The sequence below is a fragment of the Hippocampus zosterae genome, chromosome 7 (assembly GCF_025434085.1).
Source record: "Hippocampus zosterae strain Florida chromosome 7, ASM2543408v3, whole genome shotgun sequence".
Lineage (NCBI taxonomy): Eukaryota > Metazoa > Chordata > Actinopteri > Syngnathiformes > Syngnathidae > Hippocampus > Hippocampus zosterae.
Window position 1 is genome coordinate 4,773,969 of NC_067457.1, and position 23,082 is coordinate 4,797,050.

Consider the following 23,082-nt stretch of genomic DNA (forward strand, 5'->3'; position numbering starts at 1 on the left):
AACATTAAGACTTACAGTATAGAAACAAAATCAAACCAAAAAAAAAATAAAAATGTGTTCTCGGGATTTCCGTAAATCAAGTGGAGCCACGTTGCGTTCAGGTCCTGCCTCAGCCCGCCAACACAATAACAGTATTCATGTTTAATTGCGACTGGCTGGCAGCGCTTAGCCTCTTTCTTCTCTTTATTAGTAACAATATCCTGCACTGTGACACCCCCCCCCCCCCCCCCCCCCCGCAACGGCAGTCAGGTAGAGCAAAAGGGTGGGGCCTTAGTTCCTTCCCGCTTTGTGACGTGTTTAGTTCGCAACTGACGGCTTCTCTTTGTCGCTCGCGAAGCCGCGCGGTCTTCTATCAGAATGTATTGTATTGTATTCTCTCTCACAAACATATAAAAGAGATCTAGATTGTTTCCATGGAAACGCTTGGCCCGTCGCTCTTTTTTGTCCTCTGCTCTAAATCATGTCGAGACACTCATGTAGAGATTTTTGTTGTCGTTGTTCTTTCAAGTCGCTAACATGAAAAGACAAACACATGTTGCGTGATTGTCGCGTGTTGTTGTTTTTTTCATTCTGCGGTCGCACTTTCCCTGTCAAATCAGTGGGGCTCATTGCTACCACAAAGACAAATGATGCTAGCATCATTTAATCGCGCATCTGCACTCCATCGACAGCCACCACGCGATCAAAAGTATTGAGACACATTCCGGCGACAGGGAAATGAAGAAAACAATGGAGGTCGTTTGCGTCAACAGTTCTACTCGCCTGGGTTCCAGAACTAGGTCCAAACAGATGTTTTAAATCTTGTCGGTTTCTGCTCTTTTTCGGTTCTCCTCGTCTATCTCCGGGTTTTCCAACCGGGTTCCGGCAGGCGTTGTTTTTACTGTGACAGGGGGAAGCGGTTCTCTTCAGGTCCTCCCTTGGTGGGTCAATGCAGAATCCTGAAAGCAGCAATTGCGGGAGAGGGGCGGGGAGAGGCAAGGAGGAGAAGCGGCAGCAAAACAGACCAAAATCCTTAGAAATTACTTAGCTCTCTCGTTTTCCCCTTGATTGTTCCCAGGTTCCCCCATTCATGTCCCAGTGGATATCGTTGCTGCCGTTGGGGTTCTGCGCTTTCTTTTCTACTGATTCATCGCCAAGTAGCTCCTGCCAGGAAGATTTATGATGTTCAACTTGTTCCTCACCAAAGACATCCCGGCATGCCCTGAGACCAAGGAACAGAAGAAGAACTCGCCCAAACGGTTTACAGCAAATACAAATGGTCTAGGATGTCTTCAGACTGTTGGGAAATTGATATTCGGGCTGGCGTCCAAATTCTGCTCGACTTATTAATTGACTCTCACGTTACTTTTGTCCGTCTTGTTGGCTTTGAAGGCTCTCATCAAGCAGGGGGATCACATGAGATCACATCTTGATTGTAAGCTAAATTGCAGCAATGAACACAAACATGACATCTTCCATTAAGTCAATCAAGAGCGATGTTGCGGTTTTTAAAGTGGAAAACAACAAAACAAATCCCTCGGAAAGTTTCTCTTTGTTCCTTCGGATTCCGGATTCTTCTCCCTCAAATGACGGAAACACAGAGAGGCGGCGGCGGCTCTCGGTGTCGTCTCACATTTAACACACAAATGTTTGTGCGCTGACTCCACATGGCAATGAAGCGTCCGGGGCGGCGGCTGGCGGCAGGATCAAAAAGCCAAGCGCGTTTTTTGTTGACGGCGCGCAAACAAAAGCCGACAGGAAGTCCGCAGGCCAAATGAGGCAAGTGTGACTTTGGAAGACTTTCCCCCCCCAGACTGCCGCTTTGGTTCCTCAGACTTCTCTCATCGTCTCGTCTACCTGGCAGGTTGGACGTCGAAGTCGGCGGGAGTTGAACTTGAATTTGTTTCCCGTCGGAAAGCAGCGGAGACGAGAGAGAAAGGTTGCGGCCAAACAGTTGGTTCTCATGTTCTCATTTCCTGCGGGACGTCCCACATAATCAGCAACACAAGCGGGATGAGATTTGCTTCTCGATGCCTTGAGCTCTTTTTATTCAAAATGTCTCTCATTTTGCCTCGGCGAAGCAAAAAATGAATGTTCCTCCTCCGTGGCCCACCGGCATTTGGTCACTGGGGGGTTTTTTAATGCAGGAACTGGACCAGTTTTGGGGCATGTGTGTCGGAAGACGCATTGTGGTGCGGGATGACATGACTCTGCTCCTAAAATGAAGTACGCTGTAAAAAAATGCGTCAAGACTTCTTGATCTTCTGTAAACAAGCCATGTTACATTCAAAGACAGACGTACGTCCTCCGGAAGCAGAACCGGTCCGGCAAAGGATGATTGACAGGCTCGTGGTCAGGTCCCACGGTCAGATTTGATCCGTCTGTTCCCACTGCAGCTTGAGCCTTCGAAGTGTCACTCAAGGGGCATGTCTGACTGATTGATCCACAAAACTCAAGTTACGGAAAGGCGGCCTGGGACCATATTAGGAAACAACAAGCATCCATGCACGGGGGCGTCGTGAAGGGGGTCCCGTCAGGGCCAGACTGTTGGCCTTGGCACCGATGCCGTCTGAGAACCGGCCGGCCCCGCTAACCTCTGGCGGCGTGGCACCTCCGAGACAGGACGGCCCCGGGCGGGGGTGCCACTGGGAGCAGAAATTAAAAATAGGCGGGGGGGGCCGGAGGGCGATGGGGGTGGTACTTGAGGACCCCTAATGAAACAAGCACATTCCGGGAGCCCCCGATGGTGCTCGAGCTTCGTCCTTTTGAGGCTCCCTGTGAGACTTGGAGCAAAAAAAAATTATTGTAAGCGTGGGCACAACTCGGGAACATTCAAGATGTCAAAACGGACTCCAGCAATGTGGTTTGTTTGGTGGATAAACAACGGTTTTATCCTTTCGTGCCCGGTAGTTTATTCTTGTTTGGTTGAAGAGACGCGACTCTGGCCTGAAGTCTTTTTCACAAGAGTCGGCGACGGAACGCGGCAAACCCTTTTCGGTTCTCAACACAGGCTTGCTAATGGATGCTTAGCTAAACCAACGCGCCGATCCGTGACGAGGCCAACCGGATTTCTCAACGAAATGCTAACGGCGCCCTTCTCGACTCCAACTGCCGAGCGGAACCCCATTTTAAGCTCATCCGGGCATACGTCAACCGCTGGCTCGCTCGTGGATGCGAACCTAACCTGATAAAGAGTCGACTTCAAAGCCCTCTCGCATCGTTCCAAATCCTGTAAAGAGCCCGTCCGAGTGTCTCCATGGTAACACGTCCTCCAATAAACCAGCCTTCTCTCTCGGCGGCGCCTGCCAGGAATGTTTTACGTGACGCCGGCGTCTGAATGCAAACAATTTGGGGGGGGGGGGGGGGTTGCGAGCCTTTCGCAGCGTTTCGACGAGGGGGCTTCGAGACCACTTGGGTGGGCACTCGGCTGAGCGGCGAAGCCCTTGCCCCCCCCCCCCCTTCCTAATGCTCCACAACAATGACAACCTGATTTGCGCCGACTACATTTGAAAGCCCCTCCAGAAGAGAGTTAGCAAACAACTCGCATCCGATGTCAATCACGACTTCTTGTCGCGGCTATTCTCTGGTTTGGCAAATGCGGCATCACGGAACTTTGGTTCAGAAGTTATTCTCATTTGCGACGCCGACCTCGCAGCTGATCTCGTCGAAAAGGCTCCTATGAAGTTCTCTACCTGACTTCCAAATTTTGTTTGAAACTACATCGCTGGCTTAAAACACTCATTGAACCCCTAATTGAAAAAAACCTTAACCTTAACTTGAATCCCGAACCCTGCCTTTAAATCCTCATTTTGAACCCCCATCCTTGGCTTGAAAGTCTCCATTGGAAACCCTACCTCTGTCTTGAAGCCTTAATCCAAACCCGTATCCCTATCTTAAAACCCTCATTTGAAACCATTTCGCTGATAGCATTAAAAACCTTAATCTGAAAATCCATCCTTACTTTGAGACCCTAATTTTGATCCATATTGCTTTTTCCTGAAATCCCAATTTATAAACGTCAGAAAAAAAACAACCCTCTTCCAAGGCTTGAAACCTTACCCCTGTCACGGCCTGTGAATGTAAGTGGCCGAGTCCTCCGCGCGGGATGGCAGCCGGGGACGACTTTTGGGAAGAAGAAGAATTTCCATGCGTCCGTCCATCCATCCATCATTTCTGTGTCAGCATCGCCAACCTCACGCCGACTCCCAGAAGTGTCACCACACACACACACACACACAGTGCTGCCGGGAGATGAATTGATAGCATTAATCATTGTCAGGACATGATTATATTGAATTTAACATCTGTTGTACATGTACAATGACGTGAAGGTTCCATCATGTCACACGTGTCAAGAGCGCCCGAATGTGTGTGTGGGTGTGTGTGTGTGTGTGCCTGTGGATTGCGTGCACGTGTGGACTGATTACAAACACGTTGTTTTGTTCCGGAAGATTCCATTGATTAAAGATGCGCTTTTTTGTTGGGGTTTTTTTTGTTTTTCGTTTTGATGAGATACACTGATTAGAAGCATATTGAGGACACGCCCCGGAGCAAAGATTGGCTCGTGGGGTGAGGGGTTCGCTCCTTTTGGTTGCGCTTGGAGTTGTGTACTTTGGTTGCGCACAATTTTTCACCTGATGTCAGCCTGAAGTGTGTACATGGACAGCACACACAACAGGTTGATGATGACGGCACAAGTAGCCGTGCTACAGCTACACGTACTGTAGGGGGCGATAGAAAGGAGAAGGGAAAAAAACCTGCATCAAAGGTTTCTGCGTTTTAAATGGAGTTTTCGTTCAGACCCAGGAACTACATTTTGAGAAACCAAACCATGATTTGAGACTATACTTCTGTCTTGAAAACCTAAAACTATCTTGAGATTTTAATTTGAAACCGGATCGGATTTTCCTGCACTCGGTGCATCCCATTTAGCATTCGTATGATATTCAGTCTGAGTCAGAGGGTGAGCATCCTTCACTCCCGGTGTGCGTTTGCCTTTTTTTTTTACAGTTCACCTGCTCTACATGCATGCGCACAGATGAGAATGTTTAAGACTGCCTAGTTAGGACATGGATCCCGATGTTTCCAATCAGGCGCTCGGCTTGAACAAAGTGAAGACGAGACCCGCCCAGGCCCACAGTACGTGAGCGTGTGTGTGTGTGCGTTTGTGTGTGTGTGTGTGTGTGCGCATAAGATGTAAGAATCCCAGCTCTTTAGCCAAATGAAGAACACCAGTCCAATCCCTCCCATGGGCCCGAACATTTTTCCTCCCTAATGATGTTTGTGATCATAAATGTGATCTTGAAAAAGCTTTGAGCTGCACTGCGTCCGCAAAACTTCAAGACAATCTTTTTTTTTGTGTGTGTGTGTGTGCATAAGACGCAGCTTTGGCGTCTGCATTTCAACACGCTCGCAAACGCAGAGGAAGAGGAGGTGGATGAGGGGAGGGTGGGGGGGGGGGTTCCATGTGATCCCCATATCCCAGTTGTTGTTTTAGCCACTGAGGCGCTTTGAGGCCAGTGTGATGTAACGAAATCGCTTTTTAGACACTTTGCAGCGACGCAATGTGAAATGCGTCATTTGCCAGCGAGGCGTCAACATCTGAAAAAGAAAAAGGGGAAACAAAAAGAAAATGAGAAAAAAAAGAACTGATTGACTTTAAATGAAGTCGGATGTTGTTACCCGCGTCAAGGACGTTTGGTACTCGGTGACGTTCAGAGGTTCGGTTATTGATTTACTTACTACGTTCGGGTGACAAGCCAGGGGTATAGTTTCAAATCATGGTTTCAAGGCAGTAATAGGGTTTCAAATGAGTTTCTCAAAAGGGAGAGAATTACACATTAGGGTGTAAAGCCAGAAATGGGGTTTGAAATCACGGTGTCGAATTCAGGGTTAAAGCCAGGTTTCAAATCAGGCTTTTAAATCTGGATTTTAAGCCAGGAATAGAAAATGGGGTTTCAAATTAGAGCTTCGAGTTGAGTAGAGGGATCGGCTTTTAAATTATGGTTTCAAGACAGGAATAAGATTTCAAATTAGGCTGTCAAGCCAAGGAATAGGGTGTTAAATTGCGGATGGGAACTGAGTTTCAAATGAGGATTTGTTTAAAAAAAAAAAATAAGTGAGATGAATGCTGCTCGCATGACTTCTTTCGTTGTCATCTGCGCGGCTAACATGGGACACATTAGCAAAAAACATTAGCTGGATCTGCCGTAAATGTTTTTCCAAAGACATAATTCTCCACTCAAAGGGGGGAATAAACACATTTAATTGTTTGAGATGGATGTCAGCGATCATGTAGCGTGTGCGGGCTGGGCCGGCGGGCGGCTTGTTGCTGTTCCAACTCCTCTGGGACAAAGTCAGAGTACAAATAAATCACCAGAGCTGACAGACGAGCGCAAACACGTCCCGCCAGGAAGTCAACTTCCCGAGATGGAAATGCTGGGACCGCGGAGTGATGTCATTGTGGCGGACGAGAGCGTCGCTTCGTGTGACGGATTTTATTTTTAGCCGCTTCCGTCATTTCCACGACAATTTAACGAAGTGATTGTGGGAACGGCGTCATCGGTCAGCACAAAATGATTGTTTCGCGCAAATTAAATTTTTCATCTGGTACGTAAAATATTTCTATTCCAAATGTAACCGTAGTGGTGGAGAGAGATGCCCAAATCGCTTTATATAGCCCAACGTTTGCCCAATAGCCCATTCGATGCGAACATTGTCACTGCCAACATGGCCGCCACATTGACGCATGTTTTAGCTTGCGCGAACATTGTCACTGCCAACATGGCCGCCACATTGACGCATGTTTTAGCTTGCGCGAGTCTACTCGGCGACTACTTTTGACCGAACTGTTTTTAGAGGCAAGGTCAAGTTTTCAAGTGACAGTTTCATCGTCGGGTTTCAATCGAGGGTGATGATTTGAAGTTTGTCTCAAAAACAAGAACAAGAAAAAAGAAAAACAGCTCAAGTGTGACGCGCATGCTGATAGCAAAACTAACCTTGTTATTGCGACATGAAGCTGACTGCATGTTGTCCAGGAGGGGATGTCTTCAAACCGTGGTGGTGCAGGGGTGGGGGTGGGGGGGTTATGACATCCCATCGTTTCTTCGTGCGGCCATGCTGGCCGGCAGCCAGCGGGACGTCTCGCAAAAGAGCTGCGACTGCACAACAAAGGCGCAGAAAAGTCATCGAGAGACAAGCAGGCTGAAACGCTTGACATGCCGTGGTCTTTGTTCCTTTGGTGGTGGGGGGGGGGGTGGGGGGGGGACTTGCTTCTCATCCTTTATTACCCGTCACTGTTTAATCAAGCGCACGCTGGATGCACATCACAGGAAGCCCCGCCAAAATAAGCACATTAACTAGTCCAACAAGCGACATGCAGACGCATCCATTCCCGGCGTCTATTTCGAGTCAAATATGGAAGTTATCGTCAAATTGAGTGATTGCGGCCATTTCGCTCTTTGATGTGCTTTTGTTCTTCATTCCTTTCGGGGTTAGAGGCCGGGGCGCCGCGCAGCGCAATTCTCGCTGCATCCTCGTTGGGTTGAAAAAGGAAACTTGAGTAGCGCTTCACTGAGTTGACGTTGAGGCAGTTGCCGTGGGTTACAAATCACCCACCGTGCACCCCCTTCGACTGGAGGGTTTATTATCGGGCATCACAGCAGGGTTGGGAGTTTATGTTTCGAGTTTCAAGTCTGAATTAGGGTGTCGAATTAGGGGGTTCAAACCAGGTTACAGATATTTAAGACGGGGTTTGGGGTGTTCAAGAGAGTGTTGGGGTCTCAGACCAAGATTGTGATTTCAGAGTCGGGTTTCACAGCAGGGTTGGGTTTTCAAATTCAGGTTTCAAGTCACAAATCAGGTTTATTTATATATTTTTTTCCCAAATTTTGCGTCAGATAAAGTTGCAGGTGAGATGGAGGTTAAAGGGCTTTGTTGGAAAATAGAGCAACAGATGTTGGTGGTCAGGAAGACGTTGACGTTGTGGATGGCGCGTCACGCTTGCTTTATCTGCCACATAAACATCAGCCGGACACTTTTATGACCTTCGCGCATGTTTTGACGCAATGTGGCTTCAGTGAAAATCCACGAGAAGGCACCTCGGGGACATCTGCTTAGTTATGGAGCAGCTTTCAGAAGACTGGACGGGGGACGAGACGCTTGGTTTTGCACTTTGTGGATGATATTCAGAAGGAGGCTACAAAAGAAATTTGGATTCGTAAAACAGATGCTGAAGAGCTCCGCAAGCCGTCCAACGAGGACAAACAATTCCCTTCATGGCGTTTAACTGATATACCGTTTTTCCTCTACTCGTCCGTCTTTCCTAATGGATCCTGCAGCGAGGTGCAAAAGCGGCGGCCCGGGAACGTCAGTCCCATCTCTGTTTTGAGAGCTTCGGAGGATACAACGGGAGTCTGATTGCACTTGGCTCCTCGTATCCCCTCGTCCCCGCGCGTCCAACACAAAGATGCGAAGCGATCCCATCTGGTACTCTCCGGTTTCGGCCCGCTTGGACGGCACACGGCGCCGTCGCTCACTTGAAGCCGTGCGTTTGGCCCGGCGCAAACACCAGCGGGAATCCTTCCACTTTTCATGCTCACTCGGCTATTTTGACACTTTGAGCCGGAAATCGTTCCGCGACGTTCCTTTTTATTTCTAATGCGCCTGCCAGCCGTGAAATGGACCTGAAAATGTTTTGTTTGGGAATTTCGGGGCTTGTTGAGAAACACTCGGTGAGGTTCTTTTATTAAAATCACATGTTGGCTTCTTAAAATTCGTTTAGGGTGGAATAAAAAAAAAAATCTTTGTCATATCCTCTCCTCATTAAAGCGGCAACGTTGACTAATCGACATTGCGACGTGGTCGAAAGCAATTTTTGTATGGATACAAAACGGTTTGTGTTAAGTTGCTCACCTCGGACGGGACTCCTCGCTGCTCCTCGGTAAATTGACGCCAGATGCGGATGGTTGCAGTGAGGACAATCCTGGAGCACATCAAACGCGAGATCATGAAAGAGAAGTTAAAAAAAAAAAAAGGGAAGAGGATGGTCAGCGTCAAATTATGTCACCGGCTCGACGGAGGAAAACGACCGCGACCTCTTTCGCTTTCATCCTCGGCTCGGGTACGCATGTTGCTTCTCGGGGCTAGTTGTTGACACGTGTGACATCTAAACCCTCTCAGGAAGAACACGGAAAATCTCACCTAGTTGACCGTGTTGACGTGGGGGCCTTCCACAATGAGGTGGTCCAGACAGTGAGAGGCAACGGGGAGTCCTACGGACATAAAAAGTCTTCAAACGCCAGGTCTGAGGTGATGAGGGAAAAAAAAAGAGCAAAATTAATAATTGCAAAACCTCCCCCCCCCCACACACACACACAATTTTTGTGACCGAGTCGTTTCGGGAAAGGGGAGTAAACATCGACAGCTGTTGCACAATTCTGCACACCCTCTGCCAACAAGGAATGTGCACAAAGTGATCTCCTATTCAAATTGTTACGTTATTATTAAAAGTCTCTGCTCACCAAAAAGTGATTTGTGCGACAACCTCCGTTATATCGCTAACCATGTTGACGTTCAAATGTTCCACAAAAAATTGCCTGGACAGTCCATAAAGTTTTTACGACAAGGACAAAAAATAAATCGCAGATCGCGATTGACTTTAGGGGTTCAATAGTCTCTCACTGACTATTTAATCCAAAGAAGGGAACCCGATCCGAAGCGGTTGTTGTTCTAAATCAGGAGGATAATGACCCCGGCAAGCGTACGAAAAGCTTTAATTGAAAAACCCGTTGACGTGTACGCCAGGACGTTTCGGGAGGTTCCCGCGCTGCTGGGAACACGAAGGCTTCCGGACCCTCCGCTTGATGGATGAAACAGGCCGCGCTCGACACGGGGAATTATTTATGGGGAGCGCACACGTGGCCACATGCGCTGCGTTTCAATGCCGTGGCTCTGACTTGTAACAGTTCAGACTGAAGGTCGACGCGGGGACATCCCAGAGGTGGACTCCAAGCCCAAGGATTCCCCCCCCCCCCCCAGTCGGTCTGCTTTGGTCATCAAGCGTACTGTACGTCGCTCCTTTTTAATCATCGAGCGTGCGTGTGAATCGGGAAAACTTGCTTGAAAGGCCCGGAAAGGAGACATTTATCAACGGCGAATATTCCCGTTTGTTGAGGGGGCGCAGGAGGGACGTGGGGTGGGGGAGTTGGTGGGGGGGTATATCTACAGCAGGTGCACCGATGATGTCATTTGATTTATAGAGCAACTCTGTCCAATGAAAAGCATGTGGATATTGTTAGCATCATCGTCGTCGTATGAAATATGATGACAAATTTGCCACGTATCTTCAAATTGTGGTATTTTGTTTACATTGGCTTGTCGTTATTATGAGCAAAAAAAAAAAGAGGACTCAGAGGAAGAAAACGTTTTTGGTTTTTTTTAACCTTTTCATGCAGCCTGTAACCTGACAACATGATAAGCTGACCAAAAAAATTTGATCCATGTTGGTATTTTGCTGATCTGGTCAGGAGCAAAGAATTTTTGTTTTTGTTTGCATTTAAGATGCGTTTCTCTGGACAGCTTGGAAAGAATTCTTGGAATTTCCAAATCTGTCTCCTTCATCTGTAGTTTTTTTTTTTTTTGTGTGTGTGAGTGTGAATCAAGATATGAAGCAATTTGACCCACTACGAATGGGAAAAACAACAGAAACGGTTCCAACTGTTCAAATTTCATGCATGCATTTCTTCCTAAATAATATCACACCTGCGAGAACGAACAATCCAGCCGCCTCGGTAACCACGTGTAACGGGAGTGAAGGCATTCCGGAGATTTGCCGTTTTGTTTTTGTGATGAGCCAAAACAGACGCACAACAGCTTTGAACTGAAAAACATCAGTTGATAGCATCCACATATTTTATTCCGCCGTTGCTCTGGACCCGGCCGGCTCATTGGCACCTGAAGCTGCGAGCTGAGCTTTCAGGCATGGAGTCAATTCGGTTGCTCCTCCGCAAAAAGTGACATAAAAGGGAACTACTTCTGCACTCTAAAAAAAAAAAAAAAAGGTTTTGTTGATATCCGAATAAAACCTATGACTGGAATTAGTATTTTTCAGCATCGGAGCAGCATGTGACTTTTCTTTTGGTTTCTAATCCTTTTCGTCGAGGCGTTTGATCACCGTCCAGACTCAAGCAGACAAGTTACTTGCCAGTTCGGAGTGACCCAAAAAAAAAAAAAAAAAAAAACATCAGGGCTGATTAACCGGTGACACTGCCGTGATCCGCTTTTTGTGTTTAATTGCTCCTATTTCTTAAAGTGGCAGGCGCGCTTGCCAAATGGCAGTGAAAAAAAAAAAATGAGGGATGGCGTCATAAAAAGAACCTCGTCCGCCACTTTTGCGAGAAGACACTTGGCGCGGTGCTGCGGGGGCCGTATTTTATCCCGCGTCGAGCGCTCTTAGTCAAATTTGTTGGTGAGGAGTCGCTAACGCTAGCAGGCTAGCGAGGGGGGGTGGAGGGGGCATTGTCACCACCGCACCGCTTCCTGCAAACTTAGGATTGAGAGTTTTTAGTTAAGCATTTCAAATAAAATCATTTTAAATAAAATAAAGGCTACTGTATGTTTGAATTCAGCTCTGGGCTGAAAATGTGATGGGAAATGATTTAGGGAGACCGTTTTTGTTGTTTAGAGTAAGATCTACTTTTTTGTTTGAGCAAATATTAAGTCATTTTTTAGGTTATTTATTTTTTAAATTTATTTTACAAGTATACTTCAATATCATGATGTACTTTTAAGAATTTGCGGACCCCAGGGGAGCAACCGCATTTCTAATCTGGCTCTGTTGGGGGGAATTCTGCCTTAAAAAAAAAAAAGAGCAAAACAATGACACACTGTTATGAAAATCACCTCCAAAATGAAGAAAATGAAAAGAGAATAGCAACGTTCTCATCAGCAAGCGCTGAAATATCTCGGCGCATCTTTGCAGGCGGGGTCAACACCAGGACAGGGCGTTTTAGGTTTGCCGGGAGGGTTGGGAGGGGGGGGAGTGATCGTGATCTCCTAAAGCTGTGGAGATGGAGGAGATATCTCCCCGGGTTATACAGTCTCAGCCACAAGGATGGGAGGCAATCTTTGGAGCTGATTGCGCCGAATCCTCGTCCAAAGACGGGTTAGGATCAAGCGGAACTAAAACCGTTTCCATGTGGGCCCCGCGAGTCGGCGCGCTCGAGGGAAAGAGAAATATCATCAAGTGGGAAGAGGGAAAGCGCTGCGACAAACATCGGCACCGGCCTGTCTATGCGAGGGGCCACGACGACTTCGGGCTTTGTTGTCTTGAGAGGCGATCTGACGCCACCGTTTACCATCTCCTTCCACATCGGGGCCAAGAAAACGTGACATCTGTAGCGCAGGGCCTCATATTTTTGAAGATGATGGTTACTCATCAGCATTGGTACTAACTCTTTCACAACTAAATTGGGGAAGACCTCCAATTTGAATTTTTAAGACGTTTCCCTGAACCCCAGCGGCCCTGGTAAAACGTCAGCTGGGAAACCGCCAGAGAGCATTAGCCAAGATGGCGGCATACATACCTGTTCCCCGTCAAGTTGCGCTTGAGGAGCTTTGCTGAAACTGCGGCGGTAAAATCCGCCTCCTGTTGGAAAACAAAAATTAAAACCGGAAGGAAGTACAGAAGGCAAGACAAAACAAAGGATAGGAGCTGCCTTTCACAGGTGGACGTGCACGACGCAAAATTAGCATCATTTCTGCTTAACGGGTCACTTTCATTTTCACCGGTTTCTGGTTTTGAATCCATTATAAATTCCTGTACGTGACCAATACGATTTTGGGTTGTCGTAAAACTACTAAGTCACGCAACCAATGCAGCGGGCGTGGCTAAACGGCTTGTTTACAGGCAACCTGAAATGAAGCTACATTGAAATCTTGCTAGCTGTGGATTCCCCGTATAACTAAATGCATTTCAGAGTCTATATTTTTTTTTCATACCTATGTACTTTGTCGTTGAAACAATATCAAAGTGTTTTCCGACACAAGTCTCTGTACTTCTGCTTCAGCGCAGAGCGCTAACACGTTGGCCACTTCTATTAATAATCAAGTCCAAACACAAGCTAGTTGAGGTTTGTTGTCAAGTTTCCAAAGTGTTTTTCACGTGCCAGAGGCGTCGGGGAGCATTTGGCCGAGCGCGTGTTGACGGGGAGGACGCTTCGCCAGTCGCAGCCTGTCTGGCTCCGGCGTCATCGCGGTTAACGCTGATGACACGGAGACGAAGCGTTTGACTCATTTGCTCGCCGTTTAAAACGGGAGGAGAGGTTTTGGTCGGGCGTCTGATGAGCGCCTGTCAAAACAAGCCAGACCGCCGCCCACACACGTGCTGCTTCTCTTTAAATCTTCCGTGATTGACTCAAGCTGAAACCACTGCTCAATCATGAATCCCGATATTTGAATGGAGCCCTTTCATCTCTATTAAATACAAACATCTAGCCACTTTAGCCTCCTCCTGACGCAAGGCAAAAAGGTGGGAACGCCACCAGGAATTTTCCCCGGGGAAGGCCCAACTGTCAAGACCTTTTAAACAAGAGTTGACGCGGCTTTTCGGAGGTGCGTCTCAAGGCGGCGCCTGGGCTGGGTCATTGGGTGCAGCACCTTTATGGCAAAAATCCCTTCATAAAATTTGATTACTCTGACGTTGCGTGTGCAGGGTGGACAAGGTCGCCGATTGTCCTCTCTCTGTGGATGTTTTTAAGAAAAACAAGGTGTCTGCAAAGCAATATATGCGGAAAAGGACAGTGTCGGATCAAGGATGGACCAAATTTAAACGTATAAAATCAATATCTACTACTCATTTTTTAATAGTAATCAGCGAATCGCGAGCCGTAACTAGAATTTAGGGGCATGCTGTGTATAGGAGTCATAAAAGTAGTGCTTAAGACTTACCACATGCCTCACATCCTTTCCCACCACTGGTTAAAATCTGGCACAGAGTGCCAGAAACAAGCAGAGGTACGGGAGCCCTAAAGGAACAAAAGGTGTTTCGTGAGTTGTCATGAACAACAACATCGAGTCAACCCGCACCAATTTGTGAATATTTCTGTCCAACTATTGAGAAACTCTTCATTGCTCCTTTGGCCTGTTTTACTGCCACTTCTCTCTCTTTCGTCCTCCTCCTCTTAGGTGGCTGTGTGGGGATGTAAGTATTTTGCATGAGTTATATTCGCAAATGAGTATTCTACAAGATCCGGGGGAATGTCCTGTGACTGGTGAGCTATTTTCAGAACAGACTCGCAGTGGGCCATTCACAACTGGCAAATTTCCGTTCTTTTGTTTCAAAGCTTATTCCATATAGTGAGTAACATTGACCACTTTATAGTGTTTTGCATGGCCAACAAATTTATTGAATAGTTTTCCGGCGAGTATTTCAATCAGCGAATTATGAGTCGTCTTTCGGGACTTTGAGTGTGTGTGTGTGGCTGGATTGAACTCTTCCGAGTCAACCTCCGCTCGGTAGACTAACTGTCGAGTGACGTTGTGTAAACTTGTGTCGCTACCCGCGAAGCTTAGCCATGCTTCCCACAAGCAAACACGCCGATGCTTCAAGCAAAGCCGCTTTTCCGAGGTCAAACACGTCGACTACGAAAACAAACTGCGCTTCTCTAATCCTGCGCGGAACATATTTCACTTGAAAACGGCACATTTTTCAACAAGGATCCATCAGGGGATGATGAGTAACAGCGAGGAAATTCCTGCAGAACTTCAGACTAACAAGTCTCCTGTTGACAACCGCTTCCTCAACTCCTTGTTGTCCTTGCAGCATTTGGTTAACTTGGACTCGGCTGAGCGACTGATGTTTATACGGTTCAGCAGAAGCCCTTCTGACCCATGAAGATCATCTGCTCATCGCTGGATGAGTGACGGCCATCTCAGAGCATCTTCTTTACTGTACTTAAAAGTCCCTGTAAAATTCAAATAAAAATGTATTGTAAATTCGACACAACAAATATGAGTCGCGCAAGTTGTGGCAATAAAAAACACCTATAGCAACTAAAAGGTGGAACAGCCCCCACTAGGTCATTACGGGGATTCCCACACTACAGTGAGAGGCGCTAGCCACCAGCTAGCTTGCAAGCTAGCAGGCTTCCAAGGATCCTCTCGACCGTCAGACGGGCGGGAGCCTGGGCCGTGGCATTGCCTCCTCACTTGGGGAAGTTAAAGAACAACACCGAGCTGTTCTGGAAATTGTGGCATCCAAGGAAGCTGTATTTTCGGGATTTAGATATAGCTAGCTAGCTAGCTCATACTAGTGATAGAAATGGGCCTTGAAGTAATGAAGTATGTCGAATGTCTCAGGTCATTCGCTATTTTAACAGTTACAGTATCCTGTGGGAAAAGTGGGAACATTTTGTGCATTTTTTTTTCATCAAGTCAAGTTGTCAAAACAGATATTGTATCAATGAATAAACATTAATTTTGCTTTTATATTTGCGTACATTTCACTCTGTGCCTTTTAATTAGGAAAGATGTGTTTAAATCATTCGACTTTTCGTATTGTAAGTACGTTCTTTGAGCTACTGAATAAAAACCTACAAGGACTTGAGAAGAAATTCAACGTCTTGCCTCTTGAAAGTCAACAGTTTGGTCTGATCACGCCGAACCGTACACACGCCTTTGATTACAGCAGTCGTTTGCAGTCTTGGGAAACGCTTGATTGAAAACTACCACGGGTGGGGACCGCGGGGGCGGAATCATCTTGACGTGGCGTAATTGCCGCCGAAGGCCGGTATGTTTGCAGTTCCAGTAAAATGTTTTTCATCTCCGCAAAGCCTCCTGGACAGCTGTTGGTTGCACAAGCTGTCGGTGCAGAAACTCAACACATTACCGACTTTTATTAGGTTAGCTTTTGGCAGGCCGCAGGAATTGTTTTGTTGAACGTTTTATGATCGATCCCGTTTCATGTGGATGTCACTTGTATTAGTGACGTGGGTGCTTTTATGAGACGAATACCTCTGGCAGAGCACGCATTTGGACGGGATAATATCCCTCCCCTGCGGATGATACGCCAAAAAAGAATCAATCAATAAATTCACAAGTGTTACCATCCTTGAGATGAACAATACAAAAGAATGTCATCAGCAGGTTGCAACCAAGACCGGAAGAGTCACAGAAAGGCAAAGTAGTGGACGTCCTGTAAATATTCCTTCTTGTTAGAGAAACCGGGCAGTCAAATACTGTACAGTATCCCAAACTTTTTATGAGAAGTATATCCGACCAAAATGTCCCCGCCAGGGTCCAAGCAACGAGCTTTGGGAACGAGGCTTTTTACAACAAACATGTTCTGCATTTTTGCCTGGAGTTACAACGCGGAGGTGGTACGACGGAGGCATGATTGAACGCTCGCCGACAGCATCGGGATGGACTGAATTCCTCCCGGTCCTCTCACTTGCGTTCCCACATCGGGACCGAGGAAGCCGGCGAGCATTTATTGTGGTCAGTGTGTCAGATCTATAAATATTTTCTCAAGGCCGAGAGCGTTTTTGTGGCAATACGAGGAGGCGGTTTTCACAGCGGCGGCGGCCCCGTGGGACGCGTGCACCTGGAGTTGTGAGCAACTCTTGATGACACTTACAGTGAGCACGGTGGATGTGATGCACCGGTGGGGAGTAGATCGCGCTTGACGTCTCCTGCGCCGCGGTCGGTCGGGATAAAGGGTCATTGGGAGTTCGCGTTGTTGTGCGCACGTTAACGCGGGACAGATGCTTTGTCGGCGTCACCGTGCCGTAGTCTAAGGTTTCTCGGTGGAGACTCTCTCCACTTTGGCCGAGCGAGCAAACGCACGGGCATGTCTGTTCTCTCCGGGAAAACAGGGCTTGGGAATGACATAATGACCACCCGCTCGGGATGATGTAGTGAAAAGTGACCTCGACGATGCTCCCAGAGAACGCCAGAAAGACAGATTTGCGGTTTCCACCGTCGAGCTTTGTTTTGTGCTTGCACCTTGTTTATTTCGAGGTCTTGAAATGATGACTTGCCTACAAATTTCGGTGTCAGAACCGGACCGCCATACAATGAGGAACCATCTGTAATTGCCATGAGGTCGGAGGTCAGGCTCGATGTCACATTCAACGCAGGATATTGGAAGAAAACAACAAGCAGGGCACTTTTGAAATACTGTATATCTGGATTGGCTTTATTTACGTACTGCACAGTATTTCATTGCGCGATCGCACTAGATGACAATAATGGCGGTTATTATATACTACAAAAAAAAGGTTGCATAAATAATTCAAATGTGGAAATAAAAAATAAATATGCAGTTCATTCCTTTGTGGAAATTGGCCTCTTCACCGCCCACCGGCTCACGCCTGATCCGCCCCCCCCTTTAGCCTGGCGAGGGCAACACTCATGATGATCTGTACAGTCGGTGACGAATCCTTTTCAGTTGCTCATTTGAAAAAGTCCAAAGAAGCTGGAAACATCGTCGGGATGCTTTCAAATCGGGTGGGGAATGACAGGAGCGTTTGGGGAAAACGCCCATCTGGTCCACAACAAAAAAGGCCAAGCGTCTTTGCGGTGCGGTTGTATTTACAGACCGGCGGGAGGAGGATCGCTCTGATATCAGGTCCGTTTCATGGGCTCGCTCAACTCGTAATTCCAAGTCACGCCGAGCGCATGTCATCGGCCGAGAGCGCCGCGGGGCTATCGAGGGCCTTGGGGGGGGGAGGGTCTCGGAAGGCGGAAAGAAGTGGGAGGCCTCTTTCCGAAGCTGACACCATCCCTCCGTCGGAGCCCCCTACCCCCTTGCGCTGCCAGTGTCCCATCTCGGCAGAAGCAGATGGATTACGACCTCTTTGGTGCACCTTGTCCGCCTTAAATGCAGCAGTGGGAGCAAGCGTTGCGGTGTTTGTACAGATGGCTCGGAGGGCCCGGCGGGGAGGATGTTTGCTACGCTTGAGATGGCTTTATATCAGGACGGGGCCCCGCTGCGATGTCTCCTCGTAGCAAACCCGGTCATTTAGGCTTTGTCATGCAGAAAAGAAAACTGAGATTGGCTAAAAAAAAAAAACACAAAGTCAGCCCAGCTTGTGAAGTCGCCCTGGAGTGAAATTGTTCTTGCGTGTCCTCCCCAATAGAGAGCGGGAGAGCAAAAGAGAGCAAGAGAGAGAAATCAATCGGGTTGTTTGGGTGTTGTCGGGACACTCAGAGATTTAATACGAGTTGTCCGTCAACGGCGTCTTGTTCTTGTTCCGGTCCTGGGACGAACGGCCGTGCTTCTTGTTGCGGGGTAACCGAGGGACCTCCTTGGCCTCGGACTGGTTGTGGTGCGGTCGGAATCGCTTGCAGTTACAGGAGGTGACCAAGCGGATCTTGTAAGTCCGAGTGTTGCCGTTGGGACAGTACAGCTGCACCCGACGGGTCCGCGAGTGCGCCGGGATGCAACGGTAGTCCGAGGTCCCGCCGCCGCTTCTCCACCACTTCCCGCGGCCGATGGAGTTGGGCATGAGATGCGAGGGCAAACACTGGCCCGAGCACACCAGCTCCTTCACCGGCTTGGCGCTACGACAGGATCCGTCTGTGATGTAGCGGGTGGAGCGCAGTTCCCTGCAGCTCAGCTCCGAGGCACCTGGGAAGCAACGGGGGGGGGGATATTGCCGTTACGCTCCATGACAAAACAAACACTGGAAGACGATTGCAGTTCAACGGTTTCGTCACTGACTAACCGGACGGTCGATGACTCAACGGCAGTTCGAAATGGGGATCAACGCACATGGATGAAGTAAATTGAGGTTGTCAGCGGCAGGAATAGCCCGTGACAAATACATTGTGCCAACCTAAAAACCACCAGTTCCATCTCGATATTATTATTATTATTAATCATAATAATAATCAGGAAAAATGCGGTAAAAGTCGTGTAAGTTATACTTTTTCCAGGCGCTCTCTTCAGTACTGATTTTGTTTGTCAGTTCACGTTAGCAAAGCTATGAGAAGACATTTTGATGGCATGAAAGCCCAGGGCCAAGGCTCGCAAGCTTTTTTTTTTTTTTTGTTACAAGACAATCTAATAAAAGAGGGCAACTCGGAGATGAGTGTACATCCGCTTCACGGTTTTACGGTTGAGGGTTGAAATCCGTGCTGCGGCCTTCCTACGTGTAGTTTGCATGTATTGCACTTTCTGCACATTCCTGATCATGTCCGTCAGATTGAATTCGATGAAACGCGTGTACTAACAAGGTTGTTTTGTTTTTTGTGCTACATCTTGAAGTAGTTTAGGATTAAAGGTATTCCAAGGGGTGGATTTTGCATTCTTAACGGACAGCCATAGGAATTCTTAGCGAATGAAATAATTTAATTCCAAGTACAGTAAACACGTAATCACTGAGGCCAGAAGGGGGGGGGGGTTGCAGTGAGGTTCCCCAAAATAGCACACTTCGTCTTTTAATACACCGCGTTTGGTCCCCTGTCAGCGGCCGTTTCACTCCACGGTTTTCTTCAACAATCACCGGGCTCAACTTTGTTACAGTTGCTGGCCTGCATATTTTTTTTTTTTTAAGTCGAGAGGATTAGCGCAGAGCCTTTTCTAATTTGACCAAATCAGCGTTTTCCTAAGGCGCATACAAAGGATTTTACTAAAGGAAAATCTAAACACGGATGTCAGAAGAAGTACATATCTTTACGGAAATCACGACAAAGCTTAAATCGTACCTTCTTCCCCCAACTGAAAAATTATTGAACCGTTTCTAACTGTGAATGGACTCATCCATAATTGCACGTGTTTGCAACACACGTCCCCAATTGCGAAATTAGGTCACAAAAATTACAGCGGGATTTGCTTAGCTAGTTTTAAAAAAAACACACACACACACACACACATTTAGTCACGTTGGAAGCTGTGGACATGAGCGTTTGTTATTTTACTTTCATCCGCGTTGCCCAGTGGCTGAGGTCTCCGGACGCAGATGTCCAGCTGGCAGCCATCAGCTGTTTGCCGAGGAGCCAGTAAAAGCGCTTCGTGAAAGCTTTAATGGAGCTCCGAGCTTACAGGGGAAGCCTGGCACACACGGCGGTGCTGGCCCTCGCTAACGTGCTAACTGAAGGCTAAACGGCCATCTGCTTTACGCAACAAACAAGAGGCGGAGAAGAAAAAAAAAAAGCGTCATCTTAAATTTCGGCTGCATCTTTGCTAGATGCATTGTGCATTTTTTTTTTGTTTCTTTCTTTTGGCGGTGTGTTAAAAGGGCCAAACAAACAACGCGCAAGGGATCTGCTTTCCTGTGGGCCCACTTCATAAAAAGGGACCAACAAAAGGATTCACGGGAAGCGACTTCCGTTTTATTCTCCCTGAGAAAACCCGATCCCGATGTTTTTATCCCGTGGCCGCAATACACGACGACGACTCGCACGATCACTCCAATGTGGGCTCGGATTGTCAGTTAAGATGTAGCTGTGAGCTCATATGGCGGTATCTGGATTGGAGTCGCATACAATGTAAAGAATTGGAAGGGCTTTTCGCGGTTTCGCCATTGGTGACCGATGACGGGTTTGTTTTTAAGTGTGCTGCGATTTTCGGTTTCAATCCCGCAACTTTCCAGAACTCATCAAAAAGGTGACCCCGTTGTGAACTGACAACAACAAAAATAAAGCAACATTAGCTGCTGATGCCTAGAACAACAACAACAACAACACGATGGTGGATTTCAGGCTGACACAAAACATTCATCATGAATCATTCCCGGAGCCGACAGAATTTTCTTTACTAAGGCCACACTCCAGTCAAGTGGAAACCTTAAACCAGCAACAGAGTATTTGGAAAACACACAGGCGAAAGAAGACCTCAAATCTGACGCTTGCATATGTAAGCCCTTGGCGTTCGGTTGAAGCTTCGTTTTCCTTCCCGGACCCACAGGTGGGATTCATTCTCAAAAGGCAGCGTTGCGTTTAAAAAAAAAAAAAAAAAGCAATTGCCAAAGTCCCCTCATGGACAGTCGCAGCCAGAAGAAGGCCGATGTTTTCTATTAGGGCCGACATGTTCCTGCAATTAGAGGCTTGCATCCCTCAGCGAAGCTTGACTAATAGCGTCAAGCGAAACGGGCAATAAACTGATGAACAAATGAGGGTGAGGGGTGGGAGTGGGTCCCCCATGTCTCCGAATCGCAGGAATGTGTGTGTATGTGTAATTTTGATTCCGATGAGATGTAAAGAAAGCCAAATTGAAAACCAAAGTAGAGCCAAGTTCAAGTGTCTACATTTCTTTGACAAAGATTTGTGGCATGCCCAAAAATCATGACGTGATGCAGTCGAAATGGCCAATTTGAGTGCTCGGAAACATTTTTTGGAGGTCACGTTAAACAGAAAAGGCATCAGCATTGATGTTCGATGACATTGAAATGGCTTTACGATCGTTCAGGGCTGGTTATCATTTTTAATCAAGTCTTAGAATGTGACATTTCTAAGGATTTTAAATTTTATTTCCAAGTGTCAAAGCGTCAAACACGGGGGGAATATTCTAGTCAAGAAAACATTTCAGGTCTTTTCCGCTTTCGCCTGCGGGCTTTCTGTCAATCAAGCAACGTCAAATAAACATGTTGCGCAATCACACTTGTTTGTAAAAATCAGCAAATGATGATAAGCCAAATCCGTCTGATGTGCTTGATCCCCATTGCGAAAAAGACAACGCAAATGCACAACCGACTGAATCCCTCCAGTTTTCTTTTCAAAAATTATCTTCCAATAGTTTTCCAAGTCATAAAAACTCATTAAAAAGTGTTCATATCATATCGGAGGGGTACAACGATTTTAACGTGTTGTTTTGCCTTAAGCTTAGTAAGATGGGGAAAAAAATGCAGTAATAATTTAACATCTTTCTTGTTTGTAGAGCCTATCTATGCAAAATAAGCAAATTATGACAATCCAAATCAGTTTTTCTGCGCACGGTAAAAAGAACAAACATATCGCATTTTTAAGCATAAGATGATAAAAGACTCACTGTAGGAGACGGAGTTGCTCGTTCTTCCGCCGCTTTTGGCCCTGTTGTTGTTGTTGTTGTTATTCATCGTGCTGTTGTTGCCGTTGCCCCCGTGCGTGTAGTCCACGATGAACTCCGTGCCGGCGTTGGACACCTGCCTCCAAGCCTTGGCGGCGGCTCCGGAGGCGCAGCAGCATCCGCGGAGCAGCAGGAGGCTGAGGAGCAGCGGGGGAGCGGCGCGCATGCTGCAGCCGGGAGGACGACGGCGAAGTGGGGCAAGAGGGGGAGGTGGTGGTTGTGCGAAGTGGGCGGGTGGGATTCTTGTGGAGGGCTGAGAGGCGCGCTCACGCCTTTTAAAGGCTCTGGCGGGAGGCTGCCAATTAGGAGGTGACGTAGAGAGGAAGAGGGAGGGGCCCCCCCGAGTTGATGTTGCAGGTTTTTCCTTTCGGTGGGCCACATTGTTGCATCATCGCATCGAAAGTCCGTCAAAATCCTGGCACGACTGCTCTTCTTTGGGTCTTATATTTTGACACGTGAGGAGGAAATAAGTAAGGCACGATTGGGAAGGTAAGGGTATGTAAAATTCTTTGGGGTCCATATTTCCTTTTATATGTCGCCACGTCACTGGTAGCGGTGGCCGACCTAATTTCCATTCACAACGCAAGTTTCTTTCGTCCGTCTGATTTTAAATTCGTCCTTCGTGAGTCAGCATTTTCCTGTCCTATGATTGGCCGGTCAGAGCAAAACCTGTGATAGCCAAACAGGACAGGAAAACATCTGAAGTGATCTGCACACATGAACATATTTAATCATGAATTTGCTGAATTTGTGAGTAGATTAATATCGATTGTGAACTGCCCCGGATGACGTACGCAGCACACTTGTGTGCCGTTATATTGCGGTTTGGTTTAGTAGGAATAGTTTCTCTAATTGCATGGTGGTTGGAAGAAGTGGATTGAGTCCGCGCTGAAAACTCGGGTACTCGATGCAAAGCCCGCCGCTGTTTATGGATCTGTTTCAAATTAGACATTGTTGACGGGAGAGCCTCTTGGCATCCTCAATCTGTCAGCGCTTTGACAAGCGCTGACAGATTGAGGCTTCTCCAAGGCTTCCAAAATCGTGATTCCCCCCCCCCC

At 47.3% G+C, this 23,082-nt stretch overlaps 1 protein-coding gene and 2 long non-coding RNA genes across 3 annotated transcripts; all 3 read right to left on the reverse strand.

Moving 5' to 3' along the window:
• Positions 1 to 556: 556 nt before the first annotated feature.
• LOC127604461 (uncharacterized) lies at positions 557 to 9,402 on the reverse strand. The gene is made up of 5 exons (XR_007963331.1): positions 9,181 to 9,402; positions 8,893 to 8,962; positions 6,974 to 7,139; positions 4,039 to 4,220; positions 557 to 938 (listed from the first exon to the last, which is right to left on the reverse strand). It is a non-coding gene; the product is annotated as an uncharacterized LOC127604461 (long non-coding RNA).
• A 3,161-nt stretch (positions 9,403 to 12,563) lies between these two features.
• LOC127604464 (uncharacterized) lies at positions 12,564 to 14,991 on the reverse strand. The gene is made up of 3 exons (XR_007963334.1): positions 14,065 to 14,991; positions 13,927 to 14,003; positions 12,564 to 12,625 (listed from the first exon to the last, which is right to left on the reverse strand). It is a non-coding gene; the product is annotated as an uncharacterized LOC127604464 (long non-coding RNA).
• A 2,166-nt stretch (positions 14,992 to 17,157) lies between these two features.
• Positions 17,158 to 22,289, reverse strand: sost (sclerostin). The gene is made up of 2 exons (XM_052071542.1): positions 21,968 to 22,289; positions 17,158 to 18,607 (listed from the first exon to the last, which is right to left on the reverse strand). The coding sequence occupies exons 1-2, from the start codon at positions 22,188 to 22,190 to the stop codon at positions 18,192 to 18,194; spliced, it is 639 nt and encodes a 212-aa protein (XP_051927502.1). The 5' UTR covers positions 22,191 to 22,289; the 3' UTR covers positions 17,158 to 18,191.
• Between the last annotated feature and the right edge of the window lie 793 nt (positions 22,290 to 23,082).